Consider the following 22,429-nt stretch of genomic DNA (forward strand, 5'->3'; position numbering starts at 1 on the left):
CATGGCCATTCAATTTCTTCATTCTCACTTATCTGTGTGCTTTAGTATTTAATTCTGCTTGCCGGTTCTAATTTTTTCTTACGTTTTTCTGCATATCCGGATTAGCTTTGCCTAAATAGTAACAATTAAAATACAGTCAAATGCTCAATGATTGTTAATGTTACAAGTAATAATAATGTAATATTTGTAATGATATTAAAAATAAATAAGGATAATAAAATGGGGAACAATAAATTACTATGCAATGTAAATTACAGCTGTAAAATGTATAATACTGTAGGAGAAACAAAGGGCAAATTATTGTTTAGTTTGACGATATGATAGAATAATTTGTATACAATAAGTAATGGATTGAAAGTACTAAAACTGAAATTTGTATTGTAAAAAGAAACAAATTGTTACAATAAATAATAAAATTTTAAACATCGAAGTTAGTAAAAGTTATTTCCGTAAAATATTTACACTTAACACTGAATGTAAATGTTTTGTTGTTAAGGTATTGTTTTGTTGTTATTACTTTAAGAAACTAATTGGGTAATCGAGAAGAGCTTGCGTTTTTAACTCTTTTTGTCTGTTGGACGTTAAGAAGACCTTTTTCGTGTCCATCACGGATACTTCTGTGTCCGTGATGGAGGAGAGGCCGGGCGGCAAGAGACAGGATCCTATAAAGTCATATCTGTAAAAATTTCTAAAGTTTGTCTCGTGCTCGACTCTAGATTTTGAAAGAGTTAAAATTAAACCCTTATGTCGATAGCAAAATTTTATAAAACGTCGATTTAAGCTTTACACTATTAATTTAAAATGAATTTTTGAATAAAATTGTTAGAAATTAATATTAATATTTTATGTTTAGGTTAAAGAGGTTTCAGAGGTGGAAATTTAAACAATGAGTTACCAACTGCAGTCACCCGCTCCTGCCGGGACTAGGCCAAGTAAGTGTCTTTTAACCTGCTTACATTAAAATATATAGTTGTAAATATTAACCAGTGTACTGAACAAATACTTCTTAGAGATCAGAATTCTCTCTTTGTATTGTATGGTTTGGGTTTCGAATTTGATACGTCTTCTATTTAAATTTTGTGTGTTAGAAGTTGATTGTGTCTAAGAAAGAAAGAAAATTTTCTGAGAAATTTATTTCTTTTCATTTATATTTAAAAAAAAATGAAATCTAAACTTTAATGAAATTGAACAGAAAGAAATTTTGTTTTTGAAGAAGCTTAAGATTTGTTTTGTTGATAATTATTTTTGATCAGAAGTAAATTATATAAAGAAAAGTTTCTACAATTTATTAAATCTTGGAATATTTGTTATTTGTTATAAAATATTAATCATATGTAAGAAAATCCAAAAAATAAGGTTCTAATGCTTGTTTTACTAGAAATAATAGTTTTATTTGCTCCTTTTTCCAGACTATCAATTTATAAATGAAGCATATTTTGTGGATGTCAAAATTCCATTATCAAAGTAGATAACAAACTGTATCTCAAACACCATAAATGTAAATTGTGTAAAGTACTAAGTTATTTTTACGCCTTTTACAATGATTAGCGACACAACTTTGTGCCGGAAATAGCCATTACCTAACGGGTACTTTACGCGGATTCGCGTTAATGTGCCAGGCCAGGACTTTATACTGTGAGGTGACGTCACAATTCTGAGTGAGATCACTTTCCTCATTTACGTACTTATCGCTAACAGTAAACTTTTCCTTTCTGCCTGGCAGCCTATTTTCCGACAATACTCGCTAACCTTTTACATTATTCTTTTTTACAATTTTTCAGGATGTTTTATTCTTTAAGGTTTAGCAAGTTCCTAAGTTGTGCTTGTGGGGTTTCCCCCCTCTTTCTCGGTGCGGACTTACTTTTTTCTGCTCGGGAGCACAAGTGTGTGCAAGTTTTTTAAAAAATAAAATAAAATAGATAATTACCAACTACTACATATTAAATACATATTAAAACTACTAAAATAATACTCTAGACCAGCGTTTCTCAAACTTTTTTGTGCCCGTGATACACTATAAAGCATGAAAAATTTTTCTAGCACATATGTACGACATTGAAAATATATTAATGTACTTAAATTATAAATAACTTTGTACTATAATAGCTGCTACTCTGTAGGCCTAACCTAGCTATTAGTTTATCTTGGGTGTAATAAATATTTGCACAAATCAGCTTATTCTTATTTTAAAATATACTTTCATAATAATCGTGGTGGTGCATTTAGCCATTTCTTGAGATGCACTAATGTATTTCGTCATACTGTCTGAGAATCACTGCTCTAGATTATAATGTTACCATATGAATACCAATTAATTGTATGTTCTTTGGAACTTAGCATTATGTTTATGCTAAGTTCCAAAGAGCATAAAACTAATGGATAGAACAGCAAGCAATCAAGTACTACCAATTAATTGCTTGCTTACATACTCATATAATTTGCAAATTATCCAAAAGTCTGTTATGATTTGGTGCTCTTTGTCTGTTAATGACTGTGTGCTGTAACACATAACAACAACAAACTGCTTGTTGTAAGAATGATGCTTAGAACATTTGATAAAGTATCAGATTTTAATTGGACACTACACACCAGTAGTTTACTTTATGCAAATTTTGTTTGTTCGTATAGTATTTGTGACTAAATTAAGATGATTTCTCATCTTTTCTGAAGATACAGTAATAGAATTTACTATTCTGTTGTTTAAAAGAAGAAATATATTTCTCTTACAATTAAAATAAAAATAAAATTGTTATAATAATCCAGTGTCCCATGGAATGAATATGGCTGATCCAAAGGAACAGATTTCTCTATGGCAACAGAATGCTTACATAAGTGATTCTGGTATACATTCTGGAGCAACAACACATGTAAGTATATATATATTTTTTAATAAAGTTATAATTTAGTGAAAAACTGATTGTGAAGTTTTATATTTATTTAGGCTCCTTCTCTTAGTGGAAAAGAAGATGATTTGGATAGTGAACAGATTGTGTTTGACTGGGATCACGCCGGTTTCGGGCAAGGATTTACTCAAGATCAACTGGATGGTAACTAAATTGTTGCTTTTTCCTCTCTCAATTTGCTTGAATGATATAAAAATAACAGTGCATACTTCTGTTTAGAAATGAACCAGCAGTTAAACCAGACAAGATCGCAGAGAGTGCGTGCAGCCATGTTTCCCGAGACTCTGGACGAAGGAATAGAAATTCCTTCAACCCAGTTCGATCCGAGTCAGCCGACTGCCGTTCAGAGATTATCTGAGCCATCTCAAATGCTGAAGCATGCCGTGGAGAATTTAATCAATTATCAGGTATTTTTTTTACTTGCAGTTTCTGATATCATAAATATTTAATTACTACAGATTTCTGCTTTTATGTATTGAGTAGTGGATAATGAGTTTGTATAAATAGGGATAAGAAAACAAGATGTTAGAGAGTTTTGAGAAAGAACACATGGAATTGCCATTTTGTACAATATAATATAAAAATTTTGAAAATAAATAATTTCTAGAGTTTGTTTTATAATATAATAATTCATAGTTTAGTAAAATAATGAATTATGTTATCATGCTTTTCTACACTTAGAAACATGACATATATATCCTATTGTTTACTTGGGTTAGATAAAAAAGTAATGGCAAAACATTCATAGTTGCAAAATAAAAATTCTGAAATAAAACAACTTTATTTCAGAAAGAACAAGAACTTGCATGTGTTACACATATTGTCTTGCTTTGTTAATAACCTTTTGCCACACCTCTGACAGTTGTCTTATGCCATTGGCATGCTCACTACTGTTGATGTTCTGTATGGCTACCCTTTAGTGTGGATAACGCTGTCCCTGGTCCAGAAATGGTGTTCTGTCAGGGGTTCCTTCAATTCAGAGAAAAGGTCAAAATCACAAGGATATTGTATTTGGGAAAGAGGGTACATGTTCCAGAATTTCTCATTGCCTGTGGTGAAAAATGCTCATGATAGTGCTGGTGGCTTGACATCTCACATTGTTGGGAAGAATGATGGGGCCAGAAGCCAGCAGGTTTGGTCACTTCCACCAAAACCACCTTTGTCTAGCATTACAAAAGAAGTGGCAATAGTAGGTGTGGCCTTGACACTGACACATACACGTGGTGCGCAATATCAGTGCAGCATGGTTTTGTGGCACGGGTCAACTTCCACTGGCAACTAACTTGATGTCCATTAACATTTTACCACCAGCAGGAAATCAAGCAGCTGTACAGTGTGTTCAACTGTGGGTTGCCCTAAACAAGGATTCCCTGCCATCCCCAAACACCTTCACCCATCTTGCCATGGTACAATATGGCAATGCATCATTGCCATATGCTTCCCACAGTCCTTCGTAACATTGTCAGGCAGTTTGTCTACATGCAGCTTTGATTTTCATCTATGATCGTTGCTCATGTTTGCTGAACACGTCACTCCAGTACTTCTTAGGGTGGGCATGCTCAGCATACACAAAACAGTATCACAGCTTGCAGCCAAATCACAGCAACCCCCACACTCTTTGTACCATGCATGTATCTCACTATCTTCTTCCACATCCCCCACCACCTACCAGCATATGATGCATATATGCCACATGCTGGAAGTATGTGGCATATCTACTATCGGTTCTACTATCGGTAGAAGTAATGGTAACACTATCAGTACATGACATATGTGTACTTATGGATAGTGTTCCATTACTTTTTATCCAACCCAGGTGTATTATATAAATATTTTATATAAATTATATAATGATCACAACCAAAACCCAAATAAAAATAATCTAAACACTACATTTTTAAAATGTTTTAAGAACATTTTCTAATTCAGAGTGATTAATGCAAGACATTTCTAACAGATAATGTAGAACAAGAATTTTGATAATTTAAAGACACAGTAGAGTTTTGGTATATGCTACTTTGGATACTTTAGATAACAGAATATTTTATACTAAGCGATTGACTGAATACAAGAATATTGACACCAAATGATCAACCAAATTATCAGACTATTTTTGGGCTATCTTAATGATTAGCTACTAATTAATTTGACTAGAGATAGGCAATTATGCTGCCATCTTGTATTAATTGAAATAATTATTAGAAATAATATAGCCTGACAATCCAGTAAATTGTTTGGCATTAAATACCAAATGATCTATCGGATTATCAGGTTACTTTAAGGCTAATTTAATAATTAAATATAAATAATTTGACTAGAGATAGGCAATTAGGATGCCATCTCATAATAAATGAAATAATTATTAGAAATAATATAGCCTGACAATCCAGTAAATTGTTTGGCATTAATTAAAATCAGGTTAATGGATTTATTGAAATTTTAAATGGTAACATAATTTATTTAATGTTATTTGGAAAAAGTTATTTCTTCTCAAACAGTTCAGCAAAATTTAATAATGATGATTTACATAATAATATGTTTATGATAACCCTACAGTGACACTGAAAATANATCTCCGTGACTAAACAGTAGTTTAAATTCGTGTTAATTTATCTCTTTATTTCTAAAGCGCTCTCGCAAATCTTTAATAATTTAATTTTATTGTCCAAGTATTAATTTTTAAAAATGTTTACAGCCCCTTTTGAATTTTGCCCATTGTTGGAGTAAGATTCATGAAATGAACTGTTTTATACTTTGTTCTCACTCTTATTGACAAAATATTTTTCCGTAGATTGCCTGGATAATCTACCTTGGTCAAACTGATCTCAAATCAAGACTGTAGTATTTAAATAGTTCATTATAACAATTCATTAAGTACAAAGATAGGATAGGAATATGAAATTCAAAGAGATTATAACATTGTAAAGAATGTTTTCACCCAACTTGCACTGAAAAAGTTACTAAAGTATCTAATTTTTCACTTTAATTGAAATAATGATACATTCCATATACAAGTGAAATTGAATAATAATATATTTATCATTAAAACTAGAGCTTAATAAAAATTTCATTTCGGCCTAAAAGAAAAAACAATGTTTATTGTAAGTGATTAATGTAAATAAATCCCAAAGAAGTAATAGTTATTTGTGCACTTTGTAATTGAAAATGCTTAGAATTATCATTATAAAAAGTTAAATATTTTTATTATTAATTCTACTGAATATATTATGCTGTTTCATAGTAGATCTAATTATGATCCATTGAAAATAACATGGAACGATATATTATCTGATTGATTAAGAGTTTTATTTACTCTACTTTAATGACCATATCCACAATTAAGAATGCAGAATTAGAGTTAAAAGTAAACCAATAAGCATTCACATAAGTATGTGAATGTTTATTGGTTTACTGTTACATTATCATTGAATATGTGTTTATTATTAATATGCACATATGCTGCACTCTTGATGGAATTACTTATGATATAACTTTTTCATTCAGGATGATGCAGATTTGGCTACAAGAGCAGTTCCAGAATTAATAAAACTCTTAAATGATGAAGATCAAGTTGTTGTGGGACAAGCGGCGATGATGGTGCATCAGCTTTCTAGAAAAGAAGCATCTCGACATGCTATTATGAATTCTCCTCAGATGATAGCCGCTCTGGTGAGAGCAATGACTACGTCCAACGATCTGGAAACAACAAAATGTGCAGCGGGAGCTCTTCACAATCTCTCCCATCACCGACAAGGCCTTTTGGCAATATTTAAATCTGGAGGAATTCCAGCACTCGTGAAACTACTCAGGTAATGTATATGTTTACGTCACACGACATACATGTAGCATAATCTATTTTTGAGATTAAGATTCAAAACTGTTGCTTAATACAGTTCACCTGTGGAATCGGTGCTATTTTACTCGATAACTACTCTCCATAATTTGCTGTTACATCAAGAGGGATCAAAAATGGCTGTTCGTCTGGCTGGAGGACTTCAGAAAATGGTGGCTCTTCTTCAACGTAATAATGTTAAGTTTTTGGCTATCGTGACAGATTGTTTACAGATTTTGGCTTATGGAAATCAAGAAAGCAAGGTACTGAAATATTAGAACATTTAGAGTTCAATGTACAAGTGGATTTATAATAAAAATGCCTTAGTATGGACTATTTTTAATCTGTATTTATAATTATAGTTGATAATTTTGGCAAGTGGTGGTCCAGCAGAATTGGTTAGAATAATTCGTTCTTATACTTATGAGAAGTTATTGTGGACAACATCACGTGTTCTTAAAGTGCTCTCTGTGTGTTCTAGTAACAAACCAGCAATAGTTGAAGCAGGTTTGTGTGAATAAAAGAAACTATTCATTATCATTTTGATAAGTGTAATAACAAATACACTTTCTTTCTTAAAATTATTAAAAGTAATTATAATTAAATATTACATATACAAAGTTTAAGATGTAATCAATATACTACACTTAGTCTATTCTAAAACACGAAGTACATACTGGTCTTTTATTAATGTTTGCCGTTAAATGTTGCACAGAACTAATTTCATGAAGTTTGAACTTAGATGGGAATTATAATTATTAAATTTTATAGGAGGAATGCAAGCTCTTGCAATGCATTTAGGACATCAGAGTCAAAGATTGGTGCTGAATTGTCTGTGGACTCTCAGAAATTTATCTGATGCTGGAACAAAACAGGTAAACTAAAGGAAATTGAGAGCATGCCAAAATTGTATATAGTTAATTGATATTTTAAAAATCTTTTAAAAGGAAACTATGGAGAGTTTATTACAAAGTTTGGTACAACTTCTGTGCAGTAACGATATCAATATAGTTACCTGTGCAGCAGGAATATTATCCAATTTAACATGTAATAATCAGAGAAATAAAATGACTGTCTGTCAAGTCGGAGGCATTGAGGCGTTGGTCCGAGCTGTCGTCCAGGCAGGAGACAGAGAAGAAATAACTGAGCCTGCGGTATCTTTATAATATTTATAATAACTTTAATATACATCCATGCCTTTTTGAATATTCTTACTCTTAAATGCATTATAGGTTTGTGCTTTGAGACATCTCACAAGTCGTCACGCCGAAGCAGAGATGGCTCAAAATGCCGTCAGACTCCATTATGGACTACAAGTTATCGTTAAATTGCTTCATCCTCCGAGTCGTTGGCCACTGATTAAAGTATTTATTTTTGTAATCGTATTTCAAATAAAATATAATTTAACAAAGTACTCTACAAACAAAATTTATTTTAGGCCGTTATCGGACTCATACGTAATTTGGCTTTGTGTTCTGCAAATCATTCTCCTCTTCGGGAACACGGTGCAATTCCCCGACTCGTTCAACTTTTACTGAAAGCATATCAAGACACACAAAGAGTAAGATTACGAGAAAAATTTGTTTTTGATTTAAGATTTTACCGTAAATTTATTTTAAATCCATAATTAGCGTTCCAGCGTGACATCAAACAGTAGTCAGGTGGCATATATGGATGGAGTACGAATGGAAGAAATCGTGGAAGGGACTGTTGGTGCACTTCACATCTTAGCACGAGAGGCACACAACAGAGCTATTATTCGTGGGTTAAATGTTATACCAGTTTTTGTTCAAGTCAGTAATTGATTTTCATTCTAATATTTTAAAAATATTTATTTAAATATATTAATTTATGTTTTCTCATTAAAGTTATTGTACAGCGAAATCGAAAATATTCAACGTGTAGCAGCAGGAGTTTTGTGTGAACTCGCCGCCGACAAAGAAGGAGCCGAAATGATCGAGACAGAAGGAGCCACTGCTCCTCTTACCGATCTGTTACATTCGAGGAATGAAGGAGTCGGTTAGTTTTTATTTACTATCCTTCATTTTTATGCAAGCTTAATATTTCTATAGTATTTGTTTTTAAGAATATTAAAAAAATCTCTATTTGTAATTTGAAAAACATTCATGAAAAGTAAGTTCTAAAAGTAATTTGAAGGATAAATAATAATGTTGATTCTGGATAAATTGAATTTTATATTCATCGTAACATAATGCCCATAATTTGAATGAACTTTTGTGCATTTATAAATTAAAATAGTTTTGAGAGTATTTTTGGCTATTCAAAATCTGGGATTCTGGCAAATTTATTTTGTGCCTGGTAATGTGTAATTTCTATTGCATTTTCAAGTGACTACTAACATCACATCAAGATAAACTTGAAATAAAATTAAACATTTAATTACTTATGCCCCAAAAAAAAATATATAAAATCACTCAACATGTCATCATCATCAATCATCATTATCATTCATTCCTTCTGATACCCTCTGGGTATCAGAAGGATACCCTCTGGGTTTTGGCTCTTTTTTTGGCTCTAAGAAATTGTAAGCAAAGTAATTCTACAGGAAACATAAATACACTTAATAAAATAAGAAACACTTACTCTGCATGAAATATAAATATTATTTTTATTTGCTTAGTTTCATAAACCAAAGCTGCTTGGTGAACAAAAAGAAGATAAATTGGTACAAATCTATAATTGAAGTATTCGAAACTGAAATTAATTTAGGAAAGTCACTCTAGTATTTAGTCTTGTTCTATTGTAATTTTTAAAATACAGTATTTAACTTATATTTTGATACTCTTGCCCTCTTGGTGCCAGTGTTCGTTAAGTATCTTATACTGATATGGCAAATTTTTAATCTGTATCGGCTGGAAATTAGGCAGATTAATTGTGTAAGCTTTACTTGTTTAATTGTCTTTATAAACATACAAGGTCTATTAAGAAAAAAGTTATGTCAAACATAATTAATTAGCATACAAGTGGAAATTAACTTTCAGATTAGTTAAATCATTTTGCCAATCCACTATTAACTCTGTACTTTCCTGTTAATTCATATTAATTTGTTATAATAATTACTTGGAGTGTATTTAAACATAATACAATGAATGTACTTGAAATACAGTAAGACATCAATTTGTTGTTTTGTTGTTTAAAGTTAAGTCTGGCAAATCTTATGAACAATACATTTTAGAATAATTTATTTTTATATTAATATAATTAGGATAATTTTATTGTACGAAACTTGTTCAGAATTTTTTTCCTGTTAAAAAAATAATAAAACTTTAATTAAATTAATAATAATATATATTTTCTGTTTAGCCACTTACGCAGCTGCAGTGTTATTTCGCATGTCCGAAGACAAACCACAAGACTACAAGAAGCGTCTCTCGATGGAACTGACAAGTTCCTTGTTTCGAGACGACGCGGGTCCTTGGGGAGCCATGGTATGCATTTTTATTTACAATCTTTGATACCATTGAAATGGTATTTTGACAATTGATATTAAATGCAGCATCCGGATATGGACATGAACATGCTAGGCACCGAGGAACCTTATCCCGACCAAATATATCAGCCGGGACAGGGGCCCGTTCATGCAGTGCCGCCCCGCCACAATCCGTATGCACAGCAAGGTGAGTTCGAATATCAACTGGACGTGTAAGAGAAAGGTAGTTGCTTTTATTATAACAAATGGCTAAATAAGTTTTCTTCTTTCTGAGCTTTCCTTGCTGAAGAGGATGTTTGGTACGAAACTAAATTTCCCTTAAATTAGATGTTCTTACTGATTTGGTGACAATTTCCGCCAATGACAAAAGTTATTTTCTTACAGATTATGACCCTCAGGTCCCTATTGAGTCAATGGAAGGATTGGACCTAGGTCCTCCTATCAATAATGTTAGTGGATACGGATCTTTGGACACAGCTATGGACATTGATAATCACCCCGACTTAAACATTGATAATTTGGAATCTATTATGTCACCGGATTCGGTGCAGAAGGAGGGACAGCTCGCTGCCTGGTACGATACCGATCTCTGAGATGCCATCTCGGTACAGATATCGCTTCTACTTATTAAAGTTTTTAATATATCACAAAATGTAATTTCCATTTCTTTTTTTTCTGCATCTAAAAAAAAAAAATGGAAACTCTCGATGCCGATGGTATCCCAGCGATCATTCGTTGTTTTTCGAAGTGACGGTTTACTTCTCTGGCAACGTTGCGGGAATTGCCGTTCGATTAGAAAAGTTTTAAGATTAAATATTGTCTTCCCACGAAGTTTTCCATTTGTGTACTTAACGTCAGATTATCTTCCTCGTTATCTCTAGACTGTTTTAACGTCGGTCGACTTAAGGTAAAATCCTCATTAGTCGCATAACCCCACTGTATACTTTTATGTAATCCCGTTAAAGGTAGAGTAGTACGTGACGTCTACAGTATTATTGGATGGAAGTCGTGTCCGTTACGTATGCTATCGATCATTATCTTCAAGTAATCATAGTTACCTTTTTTAACGAAAATATCGTTCAGAGTATTTACGCATAATCCAATCAAATTACTAATATCCACGGAACAAATATGAGATGTGACCTCTTGCCGATACGAGCTTATCGACCGTTTTGTGAAAGTTGTATTTACTACGTTTTTATGTTACGTTTTAAGATGGTTTAATAAGATGTTTATCTTAGAATTTTAATCTAGAGTAGTTAGTGGATTCCAAACGAAAGCCTATTGTTGTATGTCTCGTGATCTTTATTCGAATATACTTCCAGAACGAGAAAATGACGGGTGAAATGCATTTATAAACAAGTGATTATCGTGTAACAATATAGCAAAGTGAATTCATTAAAGTGTGTGCAAAATAAACGTCCGTCTGTTGATTCTTTCTAGAAAATATCCTTATTTTTAACAATACTTGTTTTAAATAAACAAGTTAAATACAGTTATTTTAGATCATAATGCACTATACACAACGTTGGTTTAGTAAATGCATTCCTTCACAAATAACTTCAATGAGAATAATATACATTATTCTCAGTTATTCACAATAGTTATGCTCATTTTAAGACTAAATAATGCAAAAATTACAATATTTTGTGCGGTGAATAATGTAAAAGACTCTTGTATAATCTTATCTGACATTTTTTGTTAGTGTTTGCAGTTAACTTCTACAATGTAGCAAAGTTTATAATAGTGAATAATTATTCAAAAGTACATCAGATAATAGACAATTTCTGAACTTAATTCTTGCTGTTTTTAAGCAATTAACACAAAAATAAAGCGTGGATATGGTATCCGAGCATCTCGTAACTGAAGTAAGAATGATTTTCAGAAACTAATTCTTATATCCCAAAGCATTTGTTGCAAAGTGGAAACTAACTTGCCAAGTATTTTATATGCAATTTTTTTAAAATTTAAAATATTTTTGAAAAGTAATGTTGCAATAACAGAGTCAATTTGGGATGCAAACCTATCGGCATCGACAAAATGGAGAATTTCCCATTTAAACCCTTCCTTTCGAAACAAATATTCCTATCCCAACGGGCTGTTTTGCAATGTTTTATAAACTCCTCGGTCTAATGTGTTTAAAAGAAATACAGTAAACTTCCCACTTGATCCCGTTTAATAAATTTCTATACTCGGTAAACGGTAAGTTGTTAAAGAAACAGAGTTCGTACGAGTAGACAGGAGGCAGTTACTCAAAAACCGACATGCAAAGTATATTATTTCCTCTCTTGCCAGGCAATAGCTGGCAAAGTGGATGAATTGTGGTGTTTGACTGACCATGGGTATATATTGGCATCCCAGATAATTGAGTATCTGTTGTGTTTAGTGTGTGTAACATGCAGTAATATACAGAAGAATGTAAAATGCACATTTATACTTATATTATTACACACGTAGTGTTACCGAATACATTAGAAATGTTGTTAATAAGAAAATATTTCATTTTTATCCCCGCTTCTATCTGCAGGGATAGATTAAAAATTGGATTACTGTCTTTTCTGTAATGAAGTTTGCATTTATTTAGATATTTTAATAGCAAAAATAATTGTTATGCAAAATAAGATTATGAGAAAATTAACACAAAAACTATTTTACAGAGGATTGAATTATTTAGTTTTGTGTTGTCTGCAGAATAAGAATTTTATACAATGACAAAGAATTCACAGCTATGAATATTTGACACTTAAGAAATGAATTAAGAAATTCAATGCTAAAAGTACAAGTGAGTATTGTTTATACAACAGTATTTTGTTCCTTTATTATTAAAATAAATATTCAATTTACTAATTACTTTCAATGAAATTTTATATTTGTAACAATTAGATTATACTAAATTTAAGTTCTGTATAATCTAATTATATTAGTTGAGAATTAAATTAGTGATATATACAATATGTTTTGGAACAATTAACCAAAATAAGCTTTTTTTATTATTATTTATTTTAAATTACATCACTTGATAGTGAATTTAATATGCCAGACAACACTATAAACTTTTTGTAAATTCACAAAAAATTTGTGTATATTTGAGAAAAAACTTTAAAGAATATACAATTTGATATTTATGTGTATAAAAGTGACTTGGCTCCAGTCTTTATGCCTGACAGCTCGAATCCAAAATCCCTGTTTACGAATTGTTTCCACCTTGAACTGCTTCCAGCCAATCTAGGGGCCCATTTTTGCACCCACTTCTTGTATTATCCAATCCTATTATCCAATATTTTTTGAATACTCTGGGTCTCATTTTATCTTGGAGGTTGTTCGGTAGGAATCTCCCAACAGAGATGTCTTTAATATAAATCTCGAAGAGAACTCGGTTACGGTCTAGTCACTTTAGTGTTGCAGGACATTTCTTCAAAATCCTACTGGACAATAATCCAAATGTAGATGGTACCAAGGTAGGTAAGACAATTTTGTTTTTTTTGGCATACCGTTCTGGGTGTTGCAAATTAGAGTAAATTTATAGAAGAGAATTTCTGCTGCATGCATCTACCTTATCTGAATGAATGACTAAAATATACTACATTTTACTTCTGAATTTGCTAGTGTTCTGCATTTGCAAGGACGAAATTACACGAATTGTTAAACAATAAGGAATTAACCTTTTTAAACCAATTAACATAATTTATCACCTTTAAACCATTTCGTGATATCACCTCTTGTAAAGATTTATAAGAACTGTGACTTAAAAAATTGCTATTAATTGTACACCAGATCAGAAATAACATAAAAGTTACAAGACCAGGGGTGAAGCATTATTAAGCATAACTGTGCCATTAATCGTGGCTTCATTCATAAATTACAGTTAGCGTATTAATAAACTGATTCCTGTAAGTTCAATTGACATAATGGTCCTTACTGATTATAAATTAAAAAATTTGGCATGTTTAAAAGCATAAAAATCTGCTAAGTGGGCGGACACGAGACCTCTTATTTATCGAGACAAATAACGGTTTAAAGAGGAGCAAACGTTTTTGGCACCCAACTTATTTGTTGGATGCATAACAATATACACAGATAATAAATCAGCGCCCATTCGACTTACAGGAGACTGTTTTTATAAGGGTATATTATCTATTTATAAGTCCAGAACGAGGTTAATTAAACAAAATGGCACTTAAGTTCTTCCCGAATCGACTTTTGTCTTTCACAATTGCTAGTATCTTCACTGTTCCGCGCCCGCAAGCTGCCAAGTCCCAGGTGTTAGGCAATTCAAAATGGCCACCGCAGAAACGACGACACTAATTTCGTGTTTAAAACGAATCTAACGTAAATATTACCTCGGTTATTGTATACAAATTTAGATTTATTGGAAATTAAGACAGTTAAACGTGTAATTCGCATACAAAGCCGGTTTCTTGTAAATTGTAAATTATTAGATTATATAGAGGAAGAATTTGTTTCAATTTAAAGTGATACTAGCAACTGACGAAACTCGTGTTTCGGCAGTTCAAAACAAATGCTCTTCAACTTGTTTAAATTGGTACGATGCCAAGTAGTCCGAGAGATTAAACAAATGTACAACACTACTACACGAATATTTAATGCACATCCTTACGATGTCTTCGAGTATTGTGTAGTCTGCGAGGTTCGAAACTTCCGCGGTGTCTCGACGCTCGGATTTAAACAAGTGTGGGAGTAACAATACGTCTAGCCACTCCTTCCTCTTAACCAGACATAGGCTACGCTAGAAAGGATTCTCGTGGCATATTGATATAACTTTCTCAATAATACTTTATTGTTGATGGAATATAGAATTTTACAAGAATTTGTAGGTGTTTACTAACACGAAGAGATGGACGTCTGGAATTTGGCATCCTAACTTGTGAAAGTAGCGTAGTATTTGTAGTATTAGACTAGTGTCGTGACTTTACTAATTGGTGCAGTATTTATAGTGTTAGTGTGGGATGACAATGGAGGTAAAGGCGTCGTCCCGTCGCTCCGGAGAACACGGATTTGAGTCTGGTTCGCCACCCGAAAAATTTTCGAGGGCGGTTTGATTCGGATATCTTCCTAGCCATTCATCCTCCCCGTTGCGATATTGCGGCACACTACGTTATCCAAGTTCTGTTTCACTCGATTGTTGTGCGAAACAACTAATAAAAGGGGATGAGTAAGGATCGTTTTCAGTATTTAATATCTGTTGTTCGTGGCGCTGTCGATTCGTGTAATAAACAAAGAATGGAATCCATTTTGGGAAGTGTTTCTTTTTGTGTAATTTTGTGAGAAAGCATTTTCTGAGATATTGTGGACTATTGTGAAATTATTTGGATAAAACGAAACGATAATATTAACTGTAGTGTTCTTAATAAGATTTGCGGATGTTTCGTTGCCGTTTGGGCCATTTACACGAAATTTACCGTATTGGGTGCCTTCTGCGGTGAGAACCAATGGGCGAAATTTAGTTTGTACCCGTTTCGGATGGCGGGGAAGAGATTAAAAACAATATATAGTTACAAAAATCGCAGTTAATGATACTGATGATGCACCCACGAATAACCTATGATAATTACACTTGACCACGAAGTATTTTGAAAATCTAGCAGCGATTTTCGAAACTTTCATAAATCTCTCCCCTTGTTCTGAAATGCTGGTGAAGCAAGTTTCGCCCATTGGTCCTCTCTGCAGAAGGTGCCGAGTAGAGTAACTTTAATTGGAATAATCCCGTATATAAGATTACAACACGTTTCCCAGAATCGTTCGAATCTCCATATTCTGCCAGGCTCGGTGCGAAATGTAAATGGGGAAATCTTGAAATTTTGGGATTTTCTGTGTGTGTTAAAGTAAACTATCGTAACATAGAATCTCTGTCAAATTCTGAATAATTCCGCCATTTTATCATTATCCCATAACCGCCTAGTCGAAATGGTGGCAATTTAATTAAACCGATCCTAAACGATTAGCACTTTTTGTGTCGAAACAAAATGGCTGTCGAATAATACGCTGTACTTTCTCACAGGAGGACCAAACGAAGCTCTTACGCACTGTTGCCAGTTTAGCAGAAAATCCCCCGTATCTAGCGGAGTATCGAAATTTAGGGTAACAATTTTAAGTGGTCAATAAAGCATTATAAAGTTAAATGCCACCACCGTTACTTGGTACGTTACGAATATTGGTTTAGAAACGTCATACGAAGTTTTAGTCCAAAAAAAATGTTATATTTCTGGTGGGCCCCATCAGGGGTTTCGGTGGGGTGAGCGGTAAGAAATCTGGCAACTTACACTGGACGTATGTGGCAAATTGCTCTCCGGAGAAAACAGGAAATGTTTCTTGTTTCGAGGATAGTTTGCGCGAAATGAGAACGTAACCGTGATCTAACCGGGTTATACCGTAACGGTGACGTGTCTGGCTCGTCGGGTTGGGGTTAACTCCATTTAAGGAAAGGTGTCATGTTTTATCATAACTTTTTTGCCATACCCGAATTTCCAGCCGGAAGTCGAGTACTCGAAACCGTTGCATTCTTAGGCGAAACAGATCTTCCACGTGTTAAATAAGGCTGTCGAGGAACGTAATCGACATTACAGAAAAGTAACACCTAATATTAGTCTTACTGATGAACTTCACAATTTGATAGTGTTCTTTTGCCAATTTTTGGCAGAAAATGTCCCTCGGAAAAGGAGGAGACGGGTGACGTAGATGACGAGAAGATCTGATAAAAGAAATGGAGACGTCGTTCCCCAAATAGAACGATGTTATGACAGCGCCGAAAGAGACTGATCGATGTCGCAACACCCGATGTAAACACGAGATTTGGAAAAATCTAATTTCCTTCCGCGCGATAAAAATCTGCAAAATAATACTCGAGAATTAAATCTCGTATTACGAAACACATCGAAAGTGTTGTTCTGATCGCAAAGTACTTACGGGTGCTATTAATATCGTATCAGTGGGGCGGAAGTGGGATTTATTTCTAGTAGCTCACTAGCACTACCGTTAAGCAGGGTTTACTCGGTTTAATTGTTTGGCATATTCGATGCACCTTTGCTATTCTCGTCCCGCATTAGTCATTTATAATTTAAAAACAATAGCCGCAATTAGATAAGATTTGCGCGTGGTTTACGTATACTGTGTATTGTCTTTAGCATTCTTTTAGACGCGCACTGTATATTGTACACGTATAATACAATATACAATATGCGTATAAAACAATGCATTGTATACGTAAAAAACAATAGTACAAGCAACACGGAATGCGCACAGACTATAATACAACAGAACTATAGTACTACATACATACCCATAACACTGTAACGCGCAACTCGCAGTACATACCATACATAACACGCAATAATACAATACAATCTACACATATACTAACTCAAACACGCATACAATACACAGCAATGTAAGCTTTAGACATAATAGTGTGTGTAGAGGTAAGTAAAAGTTTACAAACAGCCAATTGGTGCACGTAATAAGTGGAAACGTGCGTAAAGTATTTGATAAAGCGTAATTGTTTGCAGTTGCTCACAGTACTAACGGGAAGAAAGAACGACAGGTTGCTGGCTAACGAAAGGAAATGAAGGATAATAAGGAAACCAAATGACGGAGGCCAAGTGGACCACTTCCAGGCTCATTTTGCCAACACCAAACGAAAAAAAAAAACAGTAGAAAAATGCAAAAATGTAGTAAAACGTAAAAAAGTTTACTGCAACGAGTTACGGGTCTTGTTTGTAAAAAAAAATCGAAAGTGGAATGACGCGGTGGCCACCATTTTCGGCGTGTAAACGGGGGTGGTCGATTTTAAATGTCGTCGTAAGCGGGGAAGTGGAAGAGGAGAGAGTCTTCGTCCCCCGTTTAGAGATTTTGCCCCGGAAGACGAACGTAAACAACCTGTTTCGGCATCGTTACGTTACTCCCGTCCTTGTCCAAAAATTACATCTGCCACAAGCGGTGGCGAGGCGCTGCGACGAGGGGAAGTTATTTTCGAGTCGACACAATCGAGGACTCTCCGACGAAACACCAGGTGAGTGGCGAGCGGAGGAGACGAGCGGAGGTCGGGGGTCAAGGGGATGGGGATGTAAGGAGAGATGAGTTTATCTCCGCCGTAGTAACCATGTAGGTCACGGTTCCTCTGGCGTGACGCCTTCCTGCGTAATAGGCTATTAATAGAAGCGCCGTTTGGAGGTCGGTTTCGAGATGACTTAAAAACTATCGTCCCGTGTTGCAGGGTCAGAATGTCCGTCCCGCCCACATTCCTGCACGTTCTTCCACCGGAAACGGAAGCTACCGACGGCGACATCGTCACATTCCAGGTGAAAGTGAGCGGCGATCCCCCTCCTCTGGTCAGCTGGCTGCACTGTGGCGAGTGCGTATATCACGTGCCCGGAAGGAGGGAGATCATCCACCACCCCGACGGATGGCACGAGCTGATTCTGACCAACATCACCCAATACGACGACGGGGAGTACGAGTGCAGGGCCGAAAACCGTCACGGGCAAGTTTCGAGTTACGGTTCCCTCTACTACTACGATGAAGGCGAGTTTTGTCTTTTTTAAATACGGGGTGCGCCTTATACGATGTAATAACGGCGTTTTTATTATTTTCCAGGAAGGGCAGATTCCACCACCGAAGGGACAGTGGAGGGTACCTCGACCGACGAGCAAGGTAAACGTCGCCAGGGGGCGAAATCAGTTAACGTTATCGCTACCAGGTGGCGTATGGTGGACTAATTAGGTCTACAGGGTTTAAGTGTTGCCAAATGTCGATTCGATAGATCGATTTTTATAACACTTTACCACATCTCTGTCGCGCGCTCGGTACTCGCGGTGCGTGAGGAGAAACCTCATTTACAGGATGCCAAGCGATTACGTAATTTTAATCGATTTTTACAGGCGACACTCGATTATTGATACTAATCGACGACGGTTCCGAAACCGAAGGCGAAGAGGAAGGTAAGTTTGAAAATTATCGATGGAATTTTAATCGATGGTGATCGGTCGTTTCCCAACTTTCAGATGGAAGCTACAGAAAATCCCTAAGCGCTTCGGAACAGATGCAGGTAAGTTTACGGGCGTGAATTCGAACCCGATTATTCGGGATGATCGATTTTTCTCTCCGCAGAGCTTAGTCGACGGGTTCGAAGACGTTGCGTCGACCGGCACCCTAGAATACACGGCTAATGACGTCAGCGAAGAGCACCAGTTTTCCGAGGTAAAGCAGGGATTATTTTCCTCTTAAATCGGGTTTAAATGGCATTTTTTAAAAAGAAAAAATTGCGCAGGCGATCGACGATTCGACTTCCTCCCTTTCTGCCCTGAGCCCGGATCAAGTGGTGCCCGAGGTAGAGGTCTTAAACAATTTTGGCTGCGGCATCGCGCTGAAGGCGCCCTTGGAATATGCAGACATCAGCAAGGGGAAGACAATCCGGGATAGGAACGACGTTGTCTCGTTGCAGTTAGTCGCAGATAGCTACACAAGAGCGAACTGCAACAACCAAGAGGTAAGCGCCACTTTCCTAATCCTCTTAATTTTCACCACTAATTGCCTCTGAAGCACGTGACCAAAGTGTTTGGCATCGGATTCGGGGCTCTTACTCACCTGTATTATTTTTAGACAAAATGCATTATCTTGCATTATCTTATAATTACTGATAACAGCAATCTCCGAATTTTAACCAGTGTTTTTTTTTTCTTTCATTTTTTCCCTACTTTTCACTTCTTTTTGACAAAAGGACCAGGAAGCCGCAAGCCAAACTCCTTCGTCGGTAACATGATAATGGATTTTTAATATTACTTTATGGAGTGTAGCGCATAATTTATCTTTCCGAGTTGAAGATCCCTATTTATTTTTAAGTGTGTGTATGTGTTGAAGTAAAAGTCGTTGATCAAAAAACTGAGATTCTTGTGTGTCGTGTTTACTGAAAGAATTCCCGAGTGAAGCAAAATTTTACCTCTATTTTTAAAGGTTATTAATGCTATTTTGGTCATATTTTGCTTCACGCAACGCACACTTAGTTTATTTTTAGTTCGCGTTGGAATTCGGGGATAACGCGGTGTGGAGATAACACACACGGCTACCGAGACGGGAAAACGCTGTTTGGAGTAAACAACGGGAATCTTCTTTTACCTAGGGAAATTTCCCCGAAGTGGCGAGAAATAATTTCCCCAGTATCAGTCGAAGATTTCGCCAAGGAAACAAGGTGACGCGTATCAAATAATCCGTTGAAAAGTTAGGGAACTTTTCGTATTAAATTTCCCGGTTGGGGAAATTTTTTAGGGAAATTACCTCACGGTCGAGTTAACTAAAATTTCAAAAATTCCGTTATAAACGAGTCTTTTGTCAGATGGAATTGGTCGCGAAATTTCCGGACGTGCGGGAAATTTCCCCACAATAACTTTTTTAACACGAAAATATCGTTTTCTACCGAAACTTATTAAATTTCCACGGTGGCGACCGAAGGAAATATTTACTTTCGGTGTAATTCTTACCGAGGATAACGAAAGTGGGGTAGCGTCAACGCGCATACGAGGAAGGAAGGAGTTCGGTTACGTCACAAGCACGTGGAAATATCGCGTTATGATTTTAAAAAAGCGGATAGCGTTACGAGGGTTACGATATCGAGAAAAGACGGAGGATAACGCGGAGGAGCGTTCTATATTTAGGAGTTTGAATAGCGCCATTACTCTGCCTTGCCTTATTCGTTCTGTCTGGAGTATCGTTTGCCAAGAGGCTCTAGATGTCTGCTCCACCCCTCCGGTTCCTCCGTCCCGCAAGGTCGCGTCGCGCGCGCGTTAATGGCGGAGAATCAAAGCGTACCGGCGTATTCGAATCCGGTTACGCCAGGGGATAGGCGGCGCGGGGTGCGAAAGCGTCGGATCCACCCCCGCCTGGCCTGCCCGGGTCACGTGATGGCGGAATCCGGCGATTAAAAATAAAAGAGAGCGAATATCGCTAACGAGGGCCGCTTAGTAAATAAACTGTAGAAAGTAGGGGACAAGAATAACTTTTATCTCGCCCACCCGAAAGATCCGAGAGCCTCGTTTCGGGGTTGGTGTCAGTCAAAAACTTTACTCTTGGCTTTGGTGCGCCTCGTTGGAGGTAGGAGAGACGTTTCGAGGTAGGAAGGGCGCTATAAATCTTACTCTAATGGGACAGGTGGCTTTGGGTGTCGAACGGTGAGACCACACCACCGCAGCCACCTATCTCGATTTACGATTGGGGGAGGCAAGGAGGAATTCCGACCCCCCTCGGCGCGACGTTTTGATTAGCCTTTGCCTACTTTTAACTGTTGCTTTATTCACGACTAGGTGGTGCCTGGTTTTAGGATGTCTTATTCACGTTCCTATCGCTCGTCCAGTTACAGAAGAACCGAAGGTAGGAAGTGGTTTTTACTTCTTTCCCCCCTTACTCCCCCGAAGATATTTTTTCCCGCGAGAGTATAACGGACCTCTTTGTTCGGTGGCGCCCTCTAATGTTAATAATTTGAAAAGTTAACGGTGGCATCTCCGATTAGCGATTTTTAATTGTCCTCGCGATTATCCGGATAGTTTCCAGCTCGAGTTTCTACGGATAAATTTCGTTGGACTCGCGTATCCGGTTATACACCTATGCTTCGATTTTCCGGCCATATTGACAAAATGACGTATTTTCAGGCACCGAAGATTACAGTAGTCGCAGCAGCAGGTATGAAGCCAGGCGATCCAGTCGCGATACAGAATCGTACATCGCTCGTTCCAGCCGGACTCGATTTTCCGGCGACGTAGAGGAGGACGTGTCCAGTTTGCGCCGATCGACCCGGATAGCAGGCAGGGATGGCGACGACGAAGATTCGGGATCGTGGAAGAGGGCCAAATTGAGTTATTCCCACGACGTGGAGGAGTCCAGCGGATCCCAATCGGCCAGGTCCTCCCGCGCAGCCGCACTGTCGTTCGAGTTGGAAGCGGATGCCAAGGTGAGAACAGCTGACGGAATTTTCTACCCTTAACCGTGCCAAACTCGATTAAGCGGGTACTTCCGGTTAATCTATTTCTTTCGTTTTTAACATCAAAATAAAGTTTGCTCGACCTTCCTTCCCTATTTTATACCTGTAAAAGTGGGGTAGTTTAGGGTGACGTCAAAACGGGGGGACAGTCATTCAAAAGGGGGTGGTATTTACACGTTTCTTAACTGATAATCCCGTTTGACGTAAGTGGAATGTTGCGAAACTTACCACTGTCTTATTCTTCTCGACAACACAGCAAA

General features: G+C 36.1%; 2 protein-coding genes across 6 annotated transcripts in view; both read left to right on the plus strand.

Annotated features, from left to right (window-relative positions):
• Window positions 1–886: 886 nt before the first annotated feature.
• On the plus strand, window positions 887–11,605 carry LOC111641638 (armadillo segment polarity protein-like). Of its 2 annotated transcripts, none has more exons than XR_002759445.1 (16): window positions 887–932; window positions 2,764–2,867; window positions 2,942–3,047; window positions 3,123–3,310; window positions 6,408–6,712; window positions 6,797–6,998; window positions 7,098–7,242; window positions 7,507–7,610; window positions 7,683–7,889; window positions 7,968–8,099; window positions 8,174–8,296; window positions 8,367–8,528; window positions 8,604–8,754; window positions 10,060–10,184; window positions 10,253–10,485; window positions 10,571–10,710. XR_002759445.1 is itself a non-coding variant. In XM_023387837.1 (16 exons), the coding sequence occupies exons 1-16, from the start codon at window positions 887–889 to the stop codon at window positions 10,777–10,779; spliced, it is 2,430 nt and encodes an 809-aa protein (XP_023243605.1). In that variant the 3' UTR covers window positions 10,780–11,605. The 2 variants fall into 2 exon arrangements, 1 of the variants encoding a protein (XP_023243605.1); XM_023387837.1 differs by having other exon boundaries at window positions 10,253–10,373; window positions 10,571–11,605.
• A 1,824-nt stretch (window positions 11,606–13,429) lies between these two features.
• The window catches only part of LOC111641636 (obscurin-like), a 34,613-nt gene continuing 25,613 nt past the window's right edge, over window positions 13,430–22,429 (plus strand). Inside the window, exons 1-9 of one of the 4 annotated variants that reach the window (XM_023387833.1) lie at window positions 13,430–13,644; window positions 18,417–18,724; window positions 18,797–18,853; window positions 19,081–19,140; window positions 19,204–19,247; window positions 19,310–19,399; window positions 19,470–19,688; window positions 21,496–21,562; window positions 21,841–22,139. In XM_023387833.1, the coding sequence (XP_023243601.1) occupies window positions 13,634–13,644; window positions 18,417–18,724; window positions 18,797–18,853; window positions 19,081–19,140; window positions 19,204–19,247; window positions 19,310–19,399; window positions 19,470–19,688; window positions 21,496–21,562; window positions 21,841–22,139 (1,155 nt within the window). In that variant the 5' untranslated portion in view covers window positions 13,430–13,633. Of the gene's footprint in view, window positions 13,645–18,058; window positions 18,213–18,287; window positions 18,305–18,416; window positions 18,725–18,796; window positions 18,854–19,080; window positions 19,141–19,203; window positions 19,248–19,309; window positions 19,400–19,469; window positions 19,689–21,220; window positions 21,306–21,495; window positions 21,563–21,840; window positions 22,140–22,429 lie in introns of those variants that run through there. The other 3 variants (XM_023387835.1, XM_023387834.1, XM_023387836.1) reach the window with 3 other exon arrangements.

Source organism: Centruroides sculpturatus, unplaced genomic scaffold (genome assembly GCF_000671375.1).
Source record: "Centruroides sculpturatus isolate CEXI.00-Female unplaced genomic scaffold, Cexi_2.0 scaffold1584, whole genome shotgun sequence".
NCBI classification, from domain to species: Eukaryota; Metazoa; Arthropoda; class Arachnida; order Scorpiones; family Buthidae; genus Centruroides; species Centruroides sculpturatus.

What these genes read in the sequence shown, in the direction of transcription:
- LOC111641638 (XM_023387837.1), top strand. Translation starts at nt 887, where the DNA reads ATGAGTTACCAACTGCAGTCACCCGCTCCTGCCGGGACTAGGCCAA. An exon ending in ACCAGCAATAGTTGAAGCAG is followed by an intron (nt 7,243 to 7,506) that starts GTTTGTGTGAAT and finishes TAAATTTTATAG; the next exon opens with GAGGAATGCAAGCTCTTGCA. An exon ending in CATATCAAGACACACAAAGA is followed by an intron (nt 8,297 to 8,366) that starts GTAAGATTACGA and finishes ATCCATAATTAG; the next exon opens with CGTTCCAGCGTGACATCAAA.